We start from the raw sequence: 17275 nt of genomic DNA, 5'->3' as shown, positions 1-17275 counted from the left end.
GGAAATGTCACCAAATATTAGGTCTTATCAACAATGTTGGAGATTTATAAACTATCCTGAGTCTGATTGGTCCAGAATCCTACAGACCAATAACATCGGACAAAATCAGAGTGGATTCTGGAACACAAATGAGCACAGTAGGCAAGACTAGATCATGAGTTATGAGTTTCATTGATAAATTGTAAGGTTACAGTTGTCAAAGTTTTATTTAGTGCATAAGCTACAACCAGGTAGCACTGATATATTCACTTGAAGATTAGTTGCCTTGAACGAATGTTCTCTAAACGATTGCGTTTACGTATCGAATGCTGAAAATATTCTACCACGAGAAAAACAAGGTCTGGAGTACCTTCTGGTTCTTCCTATCAATTGCTAACCAAAACGCCTACGTCGGTCTTTTGAGAAAAGCAGTAAAAGCGGGAGGTAAATCATTCTACGGAACGACCGAGTCATTAAAAGCAGCTAGCGTAGAAAATGAAGATGCTATCGAGAGGTTTTCAGTGGACAATGAAACAAGAGCTAAAAATGCAGACAAGACGCATATTGTATATTTTACCAGCAAAAAAAAAAAAAAATCTTGCCACAGTTTAAAAGAGGTAGTAATGTTACAACAAGGGTTCATAAATATAAATCTTGAGGGATAATTGGGACACAAATAGGAAAACCCTGCTACTATTGAATAGAGCCTTTATTTTACGTAAAATTAAATACGGGATTCCCGGTTATTCTTCAACAGCAAGAAGTAGCGTAGAAATGCTCGCAGTCATTAAAAATAATACCTTGAGAATAATTTGCACGGAAGGTCAAATTACACCGCTGATTGTGTCACTACAAGTTGAAAGTAACATTGTACCAGTTGGACTCAGAATATTGTACAAAGTACTGACCAGCTTTATAAAAGTAAAACGTTTAATGAGAATCAGGTCACAGTACTGTCAAGAAGGCACATTAAACGGTAGAAACAAGAACATGGGTTATTAAAAATAATTATATTATATTAGCGAGTGCAAGGAGCCATTATTGTAAGGATGGTACAATTAGGAATGCATGAAAAACTAAGGTACCCGGATGCCTGATACCTGTCCCGAGGTCGGGAATGGTGTGCTTGAAATTCAGAACATCTGATAAATGCTTACAAATTCAGAGTCACTCCAGAGGCGAAATGCATATTTCATTTAATTACCATTTATAAGCGCACATTAAAACCCGTTTTCATACAAAATACGAGAAATGTGGTTTTGCCAAAACTAATAAAACGAGGCAATGCCTTGCCTATTCATCTTTTACCGACACTAATACTAAGGCTTCCCTGGACTCCAGAATAACAATTTAAATACTAGAGAATCTTACATTGTTCCCGTTCACATTACCTTTTCTGGCGTGAAAAAATTCAAATCTAAATCTTCCCATAGCATTGCACTTATAAGACATACTGAACAACCAAAATGGGACATAATTCAGCCTCAACTCATGCATACATATAAACCCAACTTGTCAATTTATGATGCTTAAATTTCTTTTTCTTCATTTTTTAAAATTTCTTTGCAGATTTTGAAATTCTCTCATCAAACTATCAACCAATACAGTACTAATAATTTCATGTTTTATCCCAGTTACTGTGTTGTAATAACCCTTGACACTCACAGCTTATGGGCTTGCTAACAAAACAAAAAAAAAGCACCCTTAATTTTCTGTTAAAATACCAGAACATGCATTTTGCAAACACACTGAACAGGGTTAATACCGCAAAATCATCACAACTTTCTTTATAAAGCCATTATTTCCACCAATATCAAGAGGTCACTTCCATAAACTTTATTTTCTTCAAACTGTCTTTTGGGAAGCATGCAATTACATTTTTAACATGACCCATAAATAGAGTATAAATACTTTCCATTGATGTCTCAATAAACATTTTGTTTTATTTCTTGAATTTGCTTTATTTCTTGATTAACTGTTTAAAAAATATTTGAACCAGGCTATATGTCGTCTTCCGAGAAAACTACCAAAGTCATCATGACTACAAAGAATGCAAGACCCATGTTTGTGTAGACATGTACAGTACGTACAGGCAACCGTGTTTATTTATATATTTTTTCATCATTGCACACATTCTCTCCAAGGAAAAGCAAGGTAACAATAATTGGAAAGCTCATCCTTCAACTTCTTTCCTAAATGAAGCATGAACCCTTTATGCCAAAACTTTCTTCTACAACAGACGCTTCATATCTTTATATGCACACAATGCGCCACTCGCCTCAGTCTTGTACGAACTCCCGTTCCAGCTCCTGTTGCACCCATCTAGTCTGCACTTGATATATCTCCCTCCCAAAACTTCCAATTACTGTATATACTATTACAGTATTCACAAACCTACTTTCCTCTATTCTATACTCATGATGAAGTTGGGAATACGGTGACACAACTTCAAGAACATCAACATCGCTAAGTTTGAGCACTAACAACAAATATAAGTTAATCCAAATTGAAGGGGGTTGTAATACGTAAACAAGGAAGCGTTTATAGATCCATGACGTGATTGCATGAAAAAGTTATGTGGATGAAACTGGTAAGGGAGCGCAAATAAGTCTGTAAGATAAAACAGAGATTGCTGCCCTGACCTCCAAAACAGTGCTTTGGTTAATCATATTTTAGATCTTTATCTCAGAACTGATTTTAATACAACCAGTTTTGGGTATGACTTAAGATACTGCACACAGGAGGGTAATAGATTAGACAATTATCATCCAGCCATGCCCCTTTGATGTTAAAAAAAAACCCTCAACTAGGAAGACGACCTTTTCAGTAACAAGATTTTTGATCGATTTAAGAGTGAATAAATCTCTACCAACACCTGAGGTTCCTCTACAGTACATTTCTAAGAACGTGGTCGTTGATTCAACTGGTTGTTATGTCCGTTTCGTCTACTATTTTCTTACAGTTTATATAGAACCTGACACCTGAGAATCTCATATTTTTACCCAGTTACAATAATGGTGGGAGAAAACGCATAACGCGTCAACTCCCACCTACTTTTTACAATGAGAGACAATCTCGTTGAGAACCTTCTAAGGGTAACTTTATTGCCTCATGTAAAACTTTCCATTGCAAAACAATATAATTAGATAATAAATAAAGACGTAACCTCCAAAGTAAGAAAGAAATACAAAAGAGATGGAACAAATCAAATCCTTCCAGTCAATTCCAGTGCAAAATATAGCACACGAAAGTTCATAAATCTTCACACTCTAGCAAATTGCTTTGAGGATGCAGACTCGGTTGACACCCGGTATAAGGTTTTGATTGACACCTGGGAGCAGGACTTGGTGGACATCTAGTAGAGGGACTTGGTGGACATCTGGCAGAAGGATTTGGTTGATATCTGGTGGAAGGATTTGGTGGACACCTGGTGGAAGGAATTGGTGGACACCTGGTAGAAGGACCTGGTAGACACCTGACAGAAGGCACTGGCTGACATCTGGTAGTAGGACTTGATGGACACCTGATAGAAGGCCTTGGTTGACATCTAGTCCAAGGACTTGGTGGACACTTGGTAGAAGGACTTGGTGGACACTTGGTAGAAGGACTTGGTGGACACTTGGTAGAAGGACTTGGTGGACACTTGGTAGAAGGACTTGGTGGACACTTGGTAGAAGGGTTTGGTTGACATTTGGTGGGCAGGTCCTTCTCACGCTCGGATCTCGGGCTATCTGTAGGACGCATATTTCCAAAATTCATATTTAAAGGCAAAGTGGGCGCCAAATGCCAGCTGTCGACAAAAACAATTTTTCGTCCTTTAGACGTCCTCGTAGGTAGAGACGTTGTCTGTCTGTTCAACGAAGCTCCGTGCTTGAAGGAAACTAGCGTTACCGACTTGGACTTCAGTGCTGGTTTCCTCGACTTGTGGCGATATGGGCTTACAAGAGCCTGCGGTAGCCTATGCGAAGGGCAGTTTTCAAGAACGTCAGGCTTTGGGGTGGGCTCATAAACCCACCCTATGGATTCCACAGTGGCCAGGTTGCTGTGAAGCGAGAAGGTTTTTGAGACGGCACAAGGGAGGACTGAAGCAAGGGCGCACAAACTGGCTATTGCTCCGGTAATGCTGGTTACCGTTACTACCCATATCCCTGGAAAAGTGAGAAATCCGTCAGTACTTTTCCCCATTATTTATCATTTTTCTCACACGTTCCCTTTTATGGTATAATCTAGCTTTGCCATAGATGTTATGAACAATAACCACGGAGGGGTATTAACTATAACATCCCTGTTTCCTGAATACTCATTAAGAATTCTGTATTTTCATTAGTTCCTTAACTCTCCAAGTTTTACACCATCATTATTCTAAAGCTTTTATCGATTCTTTATGAGTAACCAACAGGGGAAGTCAAAGTTTCTTCATATGAATTAATTATTGGATAAAAATAAAATTCAATTTTCTGTAAATGAATCTCTTTCATAAGGCCGAAATAACCTAAGCTACTGATATGTTGTTACTGCAAGTACAATAGGAAATATCTTATATCTTTGTAATGAGCTCAATATCCTAATTCAGCAAAGTCTTGTTCAATCTGATAGTCTTCAAATTAGTGTGTTCGGCACTGACTGTGTTACGTTTTTTGTGAGCTTCTTACCCAGAAAAACAAACTCTTATTTATCACATTTCGTTTCATGAAGACGGTAAGTTTTTGGAAACAAAATTCCAAATGATAGTTAACTAGATAAAAACTTTCAGTTCTTACTCATACAAAGAAATGGTTAATTCAGGACTATAATTTGGAAAAGAGTCAAGTTAAAACATCTAAACATGAAAACTACCAAATATTAAAAGCAGTGAGTTATTCTGACACTGTGATTGTTGTTCTCACTTGAACAGACAGTTTAAGAGATCCAGTTATGTCCTAACACGTGCATACTGGGTAGAGCAAATTTAAGAACGTATTATTTTTCATTATGAATGGGTTAAGATGGGACGTACATATAAGTAAAATATTAGGTAAACAATGTCTAACTTTACAAAGCTAAGGTGGAAGATGAGGATAAAGTCAGTAGTAGTTTTCAATAGTATATTCACACAAAATCCTTAAAATATCTCATTCTTAGTTTTAAAAAATTAAGTAACACGTTACTTTCATCATCACTGCCTCAACCGCCGTGTGAAGAAGGCCTCTGTGAAATTCCGCCTCTCATGCCTTGACTGTGCTTTCGCTTCCACAGATCTCCACTCATCTCCTCCGTTCCTTTTCATCAGTTATCATTCAAGTAAGTATAAGGTCTTCCAACTTGTCTCAAGCCCGCAGGAGTCGAGCTGATTCTATCGCATACTATTCACCATTTACACAAGGAATTTTCGTAATTTTTCAGCGGGTATCAATTCTAACTGTATCCTGCCATCTGACACCAAATATCATTCATAAAGCTTTATTCTCAAATCGACAAAATCTTTACTTTACCACATTTTAACAATCGGTGTTTGAGAATTCTGTCAAGTTACACCGCATATTTTAGAAGTTCAGATCCTGTGACAGGTAACTTAGGTGGTCTCAGCTGTGTCCAATCCCTAAATTTCCGAAAATGCCTACGAGAGAGAGAGAGAGAGAGAGAGAGAGAGAGAGAGAGAGAGAGAGAGAGAGAGAGAGACTTACCTATATTATCAAAAGCTTGACTCAAGGATGCGTATTTCAGAGTTCTCCTGGACGATATGACGTCATCAGACCAGGGATCGATTATCCGGATCCGTTCGAGATGGACCAGTATGATAGCAACAGCGAGGATTATCGTAGTTAAGACAAGCACCAAACGGACGCAATGCAATTTCCTTCTCCTCGACGTCTGAGAGTGACCTCCGATATAGCCCTTACTTCCAGTTACCATCAAGGATAAGCCACTGATGAAGCTCTGTTGTGGACGCAAAAACAGACATATATAATAATTACAGGCATAATGTTCTCAAGCAGTGTCACTTTCTTATTCAGAATTGACCATACCTAAATTACACTAATCTTTAAAGTTGAGACAGTGTCAGCGGTGTTTCTTAACCGTTAAAAATCAAATAACATAATAATCTTAACTGAACACTTTAATCTCACCCTTTTGCGCACTCAAGTCATATTTTTCTTCACTGTTCTGCGCATGACGTCTAAGGTATGGAGAAACTATGTAAATAATTTCATCAGATTTAGATCTACAAAATAAAACCTTTAACGCTTAATGGTAAATTAATACACAGCTATTTCTTTCATGTTCAAGAAAACGATTTCCCGCGCTGACGTAAGACCAGTTTCAACCGCCAAAATCGTCAATACAAGTTCTGTCAAGGACCCAATAACCCTTGTAATGCAATCAAAATTCGTTGCTGTAAGATATGATAAAAAGTTATAAATTCAAATTATCGAGAAACGCTGGCCTCAACTGACACTAAATTATCACCTGCCACTTCAAAGACGAACTGATTGAGTTTACAGAAGGTACACATTGTGAAGATAAAACATCCTAGGCGTAGACTGATAGCGCAGAGAAGGGGATGATAAACAGATCACAGGGAATCATCTGGCAAGGAGAATTTTTATTCCTGAATGGACAGATAATAGATACAGATAAAGGAAGAGTCTGACAGGACGATGCCAACCAGCAGGAACATGTTAATCATGAGTGTACTTGAGAAGGTCACTGTTATTCAGTCAGAGAAATTCGAAACAGACAATCCGAGTGAACCTTCTCATACGAGAACTGGAAATGTAAGAAAGTAGAGTTAAAGAAGCTAGACATTCAAGTAAGAACGAATAAGAGAAAGAAAGAAATGAAATGCAGAAAGTTATGCATTTGGAGGCTAAGAAGGGACGCTGCAAATAACCTGTAATACTGTGTATGTTGTGTAATCCAATATATATTATATATGTGTGTGTATATATATATATATATATATATATATATATATATATATATATATATATAAATATGTGTGTGTGTGTGTGTGCAGCGTATGGCAGAATCCATGGAGGAATCCATTGACTAAATACACTAAAGGATAATAGCGAGTTCCTTGTAGTGCGCAGTTCCCAGCTGAATAAGGACAATAACTCCTACCGTTGCCTATAGGTTTTTACAAAAGGCGCCCACGGTTGAAGAAGACTGACAGACTCGCGAGCACGCACACCCCCCCCTCCCCAACACACACACACGATGAGAAAGACACACACACACATATACATACATATTACACTTTTCAGCCTTCCTTCTTACTCTCCAGACGCATAACCTTCTCTTTTTCAACAGTCGTTTTCTTTCATGTCTACTTTCTTTAACTCGCCTTTGGTCTACTGCCACTTCTCATACAAGAACAAATTCTTCCTGACGGTCCTGTTAAATTTAACTGGGTGGCTCAGCGGTCTCTCTAGTTATTTTTTCATAAGACCATGACCTTCCTCATTAAATTCATAATTAACGTGGCCTCACTGGCTTGTATTATTCTGTTCAACTCTTCTATGGGCAGCGGAATTTCACAGAGGCCTTCTGCGTCACGCAGCGTTGGATTCGATGATGATTGAGAGAGAGAGAGAGAGAGAGAGAGAGAGGAGTGTGTGTGTGTGTGTGTGTGTGAGAGAGAGAGAGAGAGAGAGAGAGAGAGAGAGAGAGAGAGAGAGAGAGAGAGAGAGAGAGGAGCGTGTGTGTGTGTGTGTGAGAGAGAGAGAGAGAGAGAGAGAGAGAGAGAGAGTGTGTGTGTGTGTGTGTGTGTGTGTGTGTGTGTGTGTGTGTGTGTGTGTGTGTGTGTGTGTGAGAGAGAGAGAGAGAGAGAGAGAGAGAGATTTAACGCCTTGCCTTGCAAAGCACACACTGTTGGAACTGAAGGTCAAGATGATATGACCACAAGACACGTTGAATGTCAGAATAACCGCGCAATCACACTCTAAATAGCAATCACTCTTAATGCCTCGAGAGCTATCGTTGAGAGGTATAAAAGAAACTATATTGTGGTAAACATTTACTAGAACCCCCTTACACAACTGCTGTAGACGTACCATAAATCATTTGCCGACTACTTTCAGCACATCTGGCTAATGACGTCTGCGCCTCTTACTTTCATGTAGCCCCGAGTTTGATTTATTACAATTACTCTTCCCTAATCTCTCCGCCCTATCTCAACGAGAGGAAGGGAGCAGATACGCTAACTTATTACTGTGAAATGTATTCTTTCTTTAATCGTGTTTTAACGTTGTACGATGGAATACATATTGTGGACATTCACGCCAGCATTTAAAATCATGGACGTTGCTTAAAATGACCCGTCATTTTGAATCAGTACGGCCCACATACCAAAAACTTTGAAGATGTGTTCAACAGCAGAACGGTCTGTGAGATACTATTTCTTTTGATTACCAGACACTTCTTCTTCTTGTATACAAAAAAAAGGTAACCATTAAAAACACTTTAAACTTTCGACGATGTTCCACGTTCTTGAACTTACCCAGAAGCCAGCCAGCAAGAGCAGAAGCATGACGACTGAGTTGGCGAGGGCCAGGGCGCCCACCATCTGAATTCCACCCGAGAGAACCATGCATCCACTCGACAAGGACAAGACACGCTTTCCAAGCGAACCGCACTTGCTCCCCATGACCTGAAAGAGGGAATGCACGCCTTTAATTTTTTATTTGATTTATGACATTTAGGCTGTCAAACCCAGCACTGTGACGCTTTCGGACATTCAGTGACGCTTTCGGACATTCAGCTTCACACTGAAAAGAGGGAGTTGGAGCGGTTGGACAGCATGATTAGGTCCAGAAAATAAAAGAGATAAAGTACATGGATCTAAAGTCTAAGGGAAACCCCCCACAACTGCAATAAAAAGTAACAGTTAGAGGGGTTGGACAACAAGACTTAAGAATGGAAGCGGGAATGGAAGTATAAGGCTAAAAATTGGATGCAGCTGGGGGCCAAAGGAATGCTGCAAATACCCTTCAGTAATGCCTACAGTGCACCATGCGAGGTGCCCTGACGGCACAACTCCCGCTAGAGTGCTTGCAGTGAATATGTGAAAGTTTTAATCTATTTCACAAACCTCACAAAGAAAATATCAATTCTTCGCAATGTAACTTCATATCCTTGCTTAAGAATAGGAGAGGAATTATCAATGAATACAAAAGTGCTTAGATGAAGCCAATGAAAAGTATGAATGTATTTAGTGAAAATTTTAAGCTATTTCAGAATGTTTTAATTTTCGCTGCGCACCAATAAATAAATCTATGTAAATGATATTTAAGGAATTCCAAAAACACAGTGTGAATGAATGCATGCTATTTCAAGAAGGAAATGTATGATGTAATGCATATTCCCTTCGCACAACGAATAATAAAGGGCGTGTCAAAAAGAAAGGATATACTCTAGTCACTGTTTAATTTTCGTGGAGAAATGTTCACTTCCAACTATAATTAATTATCTTAATGTTTACACCATCCATTACAAATTTAACGGTGATACAGCAATAGCGATTATCTCTGAGGTATTTACAATAGCGATTATCTCTGAGGTATTTACAAACAGAATCTGTATTTCCCCTCCTGATCATAACGGATAAAACTTCGTAATTCTTTCCGATACTTTCGTAACAGTTCTCAGAACCGCAGTACCAACGTGATGAAATCATATGATTTTACAAAGGAAAAGATAAATCATGAGGTAATTAAGCACCACGTGGTGGCCCACTTGAGGTGGTCAGGATGGTTGGTTTTGGTTTTGCAGAATTGATGGTTTGACGTCATAACACTTCTTGAACTCTTCATGTTGATAAAATAGCTCTAGATACTAAGAAAAATGTCCGAAAGCGATGATTCTAATCGCACCTTGATTTTATCTAGACTTTCCGTCAAGAGCAGATATAAGAACGACAAAAAACTCAGGTGGTGACGACATAACATTTTCAATTTTGTTAAAAAAAAAAAAAAAAACAAAGGTTGGTATTTCTTACCTTCCCTTCCGTGTGAGGACTGATACATACAAACATACATACATACCTATTTACATATATACATGCATACACAAACACATATACTGTATATATGTGTATGTGAATTGTGTATGTATGTACGCATGTATGTATGTAGGCATCGTGTATGTATGTATGCATGTACGTATATATGTATCCATGTATATATATATATATATATATATATATATATATATATATATATATATATATATATATTATATATTATATATATAATATATATATAATATACATATATATATATATATATATATATATATATATATATATATATATATATATATATTATAAAACATATAAAGCAGATACGGATACGGCAGCGAATCTAATACCCTTGACCACGTGCGCACGGAACAAACAAAATAAATAAATATTTGGCTGGACTCAAAAAGGAGGGGAAAAAAAGCGCCTCTTTAAGAATACTGTAAAGATTCAGGAAAAACAAACGTCGTTGAGAAACAGGTCAGCCGATTTCCTTGGACGACTTGAAAGGAATTTCCTGATTTTTCATTAATCCATAATCCATGCTGTATATTCGAGATTTATTGTTTCCTAGGGATATTGATCAGGCTGGAGAAAATCTTGCTATGTTGTTGCTGAACTGACTACAGAATTTAGGCCAAAGGCCAAGCACTGGGTCCTATGAGGTCTTTCAGCGATGAAACTGAAATTGACTGTAAAAGGTCTGAAAGGTGTAACAGGAGGACAACCTCGCAGTTGCACTATGAAACATGTGTTAGGAGAGGGTGGATAGCAAGATGGGAGAGAGAGAATATGAATGGAGGTACAGTAAAAGGAATGACATGGGTTGCAGCTAGGGGCCGAAGGGACGCTGCAAAGAACGTAAGTAATGCCTAGAGTGCACCGCGTGAGGTGCACTGACGGTACTACCCCGCTACGGGGTGAATCACTTATGAACAAAATGCTCGTGGTCTTTATTCCAAATTTTCGACTTTGAAAAAATCTCAGTGTCTCCCAGTATATGTCCTTGAAAGCAATTCATTCATCTATATTTTCTTTTCTCGCCCATACAACTCACTCTAGCAAACATATTCCTCAGTAAGTACATTCAGTGAAAGTAAACTGAAAAAGAAATGAAGTAACCTTATCATTCGTGTTTATCGGATGAGGAATGAAAGGGATTTGTTGCCAAAGATGAAGGAACGTCGAAGTCAAATCCGCAAAAAGACTCTTTCACTCTACTGAATATCTTACTGGGAAAATCAAACACGCTCAGTGCAACATTGTGAGTAGATGCGTGTCTAGTCTTGTGATAAAACTGTCTTGACAAGAACTTGCAGTGATGTTAACCTTGACTAAACGGATATGGAAAATTCTTGTAAAATATTTGTTGATTTCCGCTCATGTTATTTAATGGGCTCTAATCTTCAATAACTTCGATAAATTTGCAGATATAGAGATATAGAGGTTCGTGACTGGTAACAAAATATGACCACGATTGGGATCCTAAGTTCTAAATCTCCACCTTTGTAACTGCAAGGGCAAAAAAAAAAAAAAGTTAAACTTTCAATACTTTATTGAAGCACTAACATATAATGGATTACCTTTAGTTTTCCGAAGTATAACTGTAGTGTAGTTTTAATGAACCTTGGTCAAATTTACAACTATTTGAAATGATTACCCTGAAAAATTTCGAGTTTTCAGAATTTTTCAACATGAGAGGCTCACGAAATTCCCAAAACACCACCTATGCCAATGCAGAGAGAAGTACTTGACACGATAGACAAGTGTAAGCTAGCACACCAGGCCTGTATAAATCATTTAACGAAATGTTTTCTCATTGTTTAAGTTTTCCATCAGCCCAGTAAACTATCTGACCATTACTCTTCTAAGGAAGCAGTTCTGCTGAAACCTGGCTGGGCTTTTCCCTAAGAGGAGATATCCATAAAAATCTAATAGCGGAATTATTAGTTTGGTTGGAACACTGTACTATTGCAAGTCTCATACGAAGAATCCTAGGCAAATATTTTAAACGAATTTTCCATCCGTTCAGCCACAGATAACGTACTGTACAAGTGACAGTTGACACTTGCATCACATTACTGTACATGCACGTTCTTTCATCATTATACTAAGCATATGTTTGATGTCTGATTTTCCAAGGAGGGCATTCAGTAGATTTGTGTTTCACCTGAGGTCAGTGTTGTTATATTAGTCTTATTGTAGTTCTGGCTCCGATTTTCCTTCTCATTTTTGGGAACAAAGTGTTCCACACGTAGTTAAATTTCTCATCCAATAAACACGAAAAAAGGTCAATGTCTGGTTATTTCATTCCTCTTTCAGTTCACATTCACTGACGGCACTTACAAAGGAATATTTTCGCCAAAGTGAAAAAATATACAGTTGACTTTTAGGAATTTTACAGGAAGACCTTGAGGAATTTTCAAAGTTGATTATATCACTATTATTTTTTTTTTTGGGGGGGGGGTCTGGAGCAAAGACCCCAACGTTCTGTGCATAAGTGATTGTCCGTCGAGAGTAACAATATCAATGAACAATTAGTTTGGAGTTGTAACTAGAAACACCAGAGTTTGGTTTTGCGAAGATCTAATGAACTTACTGTGTTCAAATGGACAATATTACATCTTCTGATGTGACATCAATCTACGAATGAGCCGATTTACAAGAGAAAAAGTCTATGACTAATTCAGATAAGAAAAGGCTCTAGCAAAGTGATGATGACGATGATGTGTAAACCGATAACAGAAAAACTACTTTCACATTCCATTTTACAGAACTATAATCAGTGGCCATGGAAAAGTTATAAAGATAAGAGATTTAGCACATTAGCCTTCAAACAAAAATCAAATATAACCTACTGTAGCTGCACTGCTTGCATCTCGTATCTTTCAAAGCAAATCCTCTCTCGCCCAGTTGTATGATCAGAATATTTTGTTTTACAGGGTAGCTGAAAGAAGGAACTTAACAAGAGAGAACGACCATCTAACCCAGTCTAGCTTTGACATTGTGGCGAAACCAATATATTGTAGATTCAAGTGACGCATACTCTTCATTTATTCAATTCCCGCCACACAAAGTATTCTTCTGATTTTAATTACATAAATGAGTAATCAGAAGCACCTCCTACTTTCCCTAAAACCGAGAACTGAAGGTGTAAAACTTGCGTAACATAGAATACCATTATGATTCACTGGCAGTTTCAGTTTCGAGACGTCACGTCTTACCGAAGAGGAAGACATTTGTGTCTCGAAGCTGTCAGTGAACTGTACGACCATCCAAGGTCTAGACTTCGACTCCAATCCCGGAATTTAGGGATTTATTGCATCCTATACTTCGAGAACAATTTTCCAAGACATCAAAACGTAAATTCTTCCTTTCCTCTGGTGTACACCAATTGACAGTATCAGTGAACACAATGAGAAAGAAATTCGTTTTAATGAATTTCTTTTAGTCGTAAAAATGCAGAGTTTGTACCCATACTCAAAATCACCCAGAAAAACAGGTTTGTTTATCTTGAGGTTGGAAAATCACATTAGTTCCGAGAATTTATATCTTCTTATTCACGTAATCGCTAAATATCAAAGATATCGGTATGGAGGAAAAAGAAAACAGCCAACGCCAGGCAGTCTTTACACTCTTCAAAGAACCTGATTTGAAGATTAGTGTACCTATGGAATGATTAATTCAAACAGGTAATCGCCGCTAAAGACAATATTTTTTACGATAAATGTCTAAATTCATTCAAATAATTTGGAATAAAAATGATAAAAGACAAAAAAATGCTCACGAAATATTCTCTCAATTTACACATGCTTTGCAAATACTATCGCAGCTAACAGCCACTGAATTAAATGTCTCCAGAAACATACGTAACAATCTATACGAGAACCAGCGAGAAACAGATTATTTATTTTCGTATACGTCTAGCCTCTGTAAATAGAGTCCGTCATATACGTATCCTTAACATAAGGCTTTGTGGCCAAGGAATTTCATTAATAACCGGAAACTGACGCGGTCCTAAGTCAGCGTCTGATGATTATACGAAAACTGCGAGCCGTGAAGCAATACCGCATGACGTCATCACAAGCCAGAACGGGGTGCTGCAAGGTGATGCGCTGGGACAGTTCTTTTTCTTCTTTAAATTATTCTCGGCCACGTCACTTTCCACAGGGATAATTCGAACCACAAACAAACGCTTCGCCTGTTAAATGACACTTTATTTCCATCGTTTTCCGAACTGGATGATATTCACTGTATTTGATGAGCATTTTAACATGCTGGAGAGCTAGCTTGAAAAGGCATAACCCACACTACAAGACTTAAAAATCTCTCGGGTTAAGTCGACCTGCAATATGTAATTCGTTCATTTTTAAAAGCCAAAAGAACATGAGGCAATTCAGCCCCATTTACAATTTCCACCCATTTTCGGCTGAAACGTCATAAGGAATTCACCCGTACGTACGTATCGATAGGCTTTTTTTTTTTTTAGCCTGCAAAATAGAGTCATATAATAAGACCCACATGAGAGCACATCACTAGCGTATCCAGAAAATTTCAATGGGGTGCAATAATTTCATATCAAATATATATATATATATATATATATATATATATATATATATATATATATATATATATATATATATATATATATATATATATATATATATATATATATATATACGTGTGTGTGTGTACTATATATACATGTTATTTTTTTCTCAAAATGTTATTTCTGTAGTAGATTTTTTATTTTTTCCCCATTTTTACATTTCTCATTTATATTATTATTATCTAAACCTTCAATATCATTATTTTGTCATTATTTTTCATGGGGGGGGGCACGTGCCCAGGTGCTCCCCACCTGGATCCGCTTATGAAGCACATCACGAGCGGTAATGCTCGATGGAGTCATTCATACCATTTCTATCCACATTCCAGGTTGTATGCAAACTGATACTTCAGTGCACATTTCCAACCACTGTACCTCAGACATCTACCCAATTCGTAACTCGCATCCTCAGTCATGAACGGACGCGTTCAGCAGGTTATTCGTAACTCGCATCTTCAGTCATGAACGGACGCGTTCAGCAGGTTATTCGTAACTCGCATCTTCAGTCATGAACGGACGCGTTCAGCAGGTTTTACCCCCCAAGTTATTGTTTTAATGAACCAGTCTCTGAAAATTATTTTAATTTTTTGTCATTAAGTCCTCAATGGAGTACACACACATTCCAGCCAACGAACGACATCACAGAGCCTAACAAGAGATGTGTAAATAAGTATCTCGTCAGGCCCCTGCAATATAATTGGTTCTCCCCGACGGGGAATCGAACCCCGGCCTCCCGCGTGACAGGCGGGGATACTAACCACTATACTATCGAGGATTAATACAGGGAAATGTTTTGCTTAATTCTAGTTCATTCAGATGTCAGTGCACTGCATCCCCACGTGCGTTCGCTTACTGTTACATTGAAAAGTTGCCTTGAGCAAGCATACGATTATACTACAAGCAGGAGCCAATGTAGGCGGGCGGGTCACGTGATCTAGCCTAGGTTACCCCCTTGATGGCAGTAAGCATGTTACCCCGCCGAGGACCTCCCCACCCCTTCCCCAGTTAAGTCGTGACCCCTCAGGCTGCATACTACCCTGACCACGCCAGCCGTCAGTCTACATTGGCTAGAGCAGTATGTAATCCGCCGACTTTCTTGAAGGGGTGGAGGAGGGGGGAAGGCCCCCTGGGTTGGGGAGGGGCGGGAGGTAACATGTTCACTACAGTCAAGGCTCTGGCTTGTATTATAGTAGTGTGCTTGCTTAAGGCAACTTTTAAATGTAAAACAAGCAGGTACCTCACGCGAGGATGCAATTCGGTGGCATCTAAATGAACCAGAATTATGTCAAACATTTTCGTCCAGAATCAATCCTCGATAGTATAGTGGTGAGTATCCCCGCCTGTCACGCGGGAGGCCGGGGTTCGATTCCCCGTCGGGGAGATTCAATTATATTAAAGGGTACTGAGGAGCTACGCATGAGCTCTGTATTGCAAATTGCGGGAACCTTTTAAATCTCCTCGAAATCCTATTTTCAGACTGATTATGATGGCAGTGATTGCTTTATCCTTCTCAGATTAATTAATTTTATGAATTTAGGCTGTCGATTAAATAATTTCATGAATTTAGGCTGTCGATTAATTAATTTTATGAATTTAGGCTGTCGATTGAATAATTTTATGAATTTAGACTGTCGATTAAATAATTTTATGAATTTAGGCTGTCGATTAATTAATTCTATGAATTTAGGCTATCGACTAATTAATTTTATGAATTTAGGCTATCAAACCAAGCACTGAGAACTTTCGGTCATTCGGCGCTTAAGGAAGTGAAAAGAGTGAGTTGGAGTGGTTGGACAGCAAGACAGAGATCAAGAAAATATATATATAGGAAATGAAGTACAAGGTTCTAAGAGTGGAACTGGAAAAAAAACCCACACAGTCGCCTTAAGAAATAATAGTTAGAGAGGTTGGACAGCGAGGCTGAAGAGAGGAGGCGGGAATGGAAGTAAAGTGAAAGACTGAAAAGTAAGCGCAGCTAGGGACGGAAGGGACTCTGCAAACACTCTTAAGAATTGGATACATTGCAACACGTGAGGTACACTGAGTCACTAACCCCTCTGGTGTATCTTTCTCAGAGCGGCCACGGTGCAAGTTAGGAAAAAATTGCCTCAGATCAGCCACTGAGTTGATGCCCCATGTAAATAAGTTAAAATGCCTTTCACTTTTGACAAATATTCTCGGATAGCATTATGTTACAATTTTGCTGAACATTAAAGATGTTGATAATTCTCTTAATTTTAACCGAATTTTACCAGACCAAACTAACCCAAAATTAAGACTAAACCAAAATTAATCTATCTAAACTTTGCATGATTTGGATCGCAAGTATTAAAAAGTAGTAAATGACCTCATTTATTCAGATGTATTCATCTAAATTCTTAGATAGTTATGACAGTAACGCTGGTTTGAAATGTAATATAATTTGAACTTTTCAAACTTCATTTTGCCAAAATTCGGACCAATCTAAATTCTGAAAAACTCATTTAGGCCTGTCATCACTACCAGAATTAAGTCATTTGAACATCTGAACTACAAGGTAGAAAAACGCTTGATAAATATTTTTTTCGAAAAACATTCACTCCGTTCATACACCTAATTAGAACTAAAAATTATAAGTGCACTCGAAGAAAAATGTTCATGAAACATTCACCCAACTGACATATGCTTTATAAATATCATCGCAG

The 17275-nt window shown here is 38.1% G+C and overlaps 1 protein-coding gene and 2 non-coding genes across 3 annotated transcripts in view; 1 reads left to right on the top strand and 2 right to left on the bottom strand.

Annotated features, from left to right (window-relative positions):
• Positions 1 to 670: 670 nt before the first annotated feature.
• LOC136825748 (proteoglycan 4-like) overlaps positions 671 to 17275 on the bottom strand; it is an 85858-nt gene continuing 69253 nt past the window's right edge. The window contains exons 2-4 of the mRNA XM_067082574.1: positions 8462 to 8611; positions 5643 to 5895; positions 671 to 4127 (exon numbers count right to left, since the gene is read on the bottom strand). Of these exons, the coding sequence (XP_066938675.1) occupies positions 3232 to 4127; positions 5643 to 5895; positions 8462 to 8608 (1296 nt within the window). The 5' untranslated portion in view covers positions 8609 to 8611 and the 3' untranslated portion in view covers positions 671 to 3231. The remainder of the gene's footprint in view (positions 4128 to 5642; positions 5896 to 8461; positions 8612 to 17275) is intronic.
• TRNAD-GUC (transfer RNA aspartic acid (anticodon GUC)) lies at positions 15295 to 15366 on the bottom strand. Its single transcript has one exon. It is a non-coding gene; the product is annotated as a tRNA-Asp (tRNA).
• On the top strand, positions 15901 to 15972 carry TRNAD-GUC (transfer RNA aspartic acid (anticodon GUC)). The gene has a single exon. It is a non-coding gene; the product is annotated as a tRNA-Asp (tRNA).

This window comes from Macrobrachium rosenbergii, chromosome 39 (assembly GCF_040412425.1).
Source record: "Macrobrachium rosenbergii isolate ZJJX-2024 chromosome 39, ASM4041242v1, whole genome shotgun sequence".
Lineage (NCBI taxonomy): Eukaryota > Metazoa > Arthropoda > Malacostraca > Decapoda > Palaemonidae > Macrobrachium > Macrobrachium rosenbergii.
Note: the sequence above shows the minus strand (reverse complement) of the source record. Positions and strands in the feature narration are given on the sequence as shown.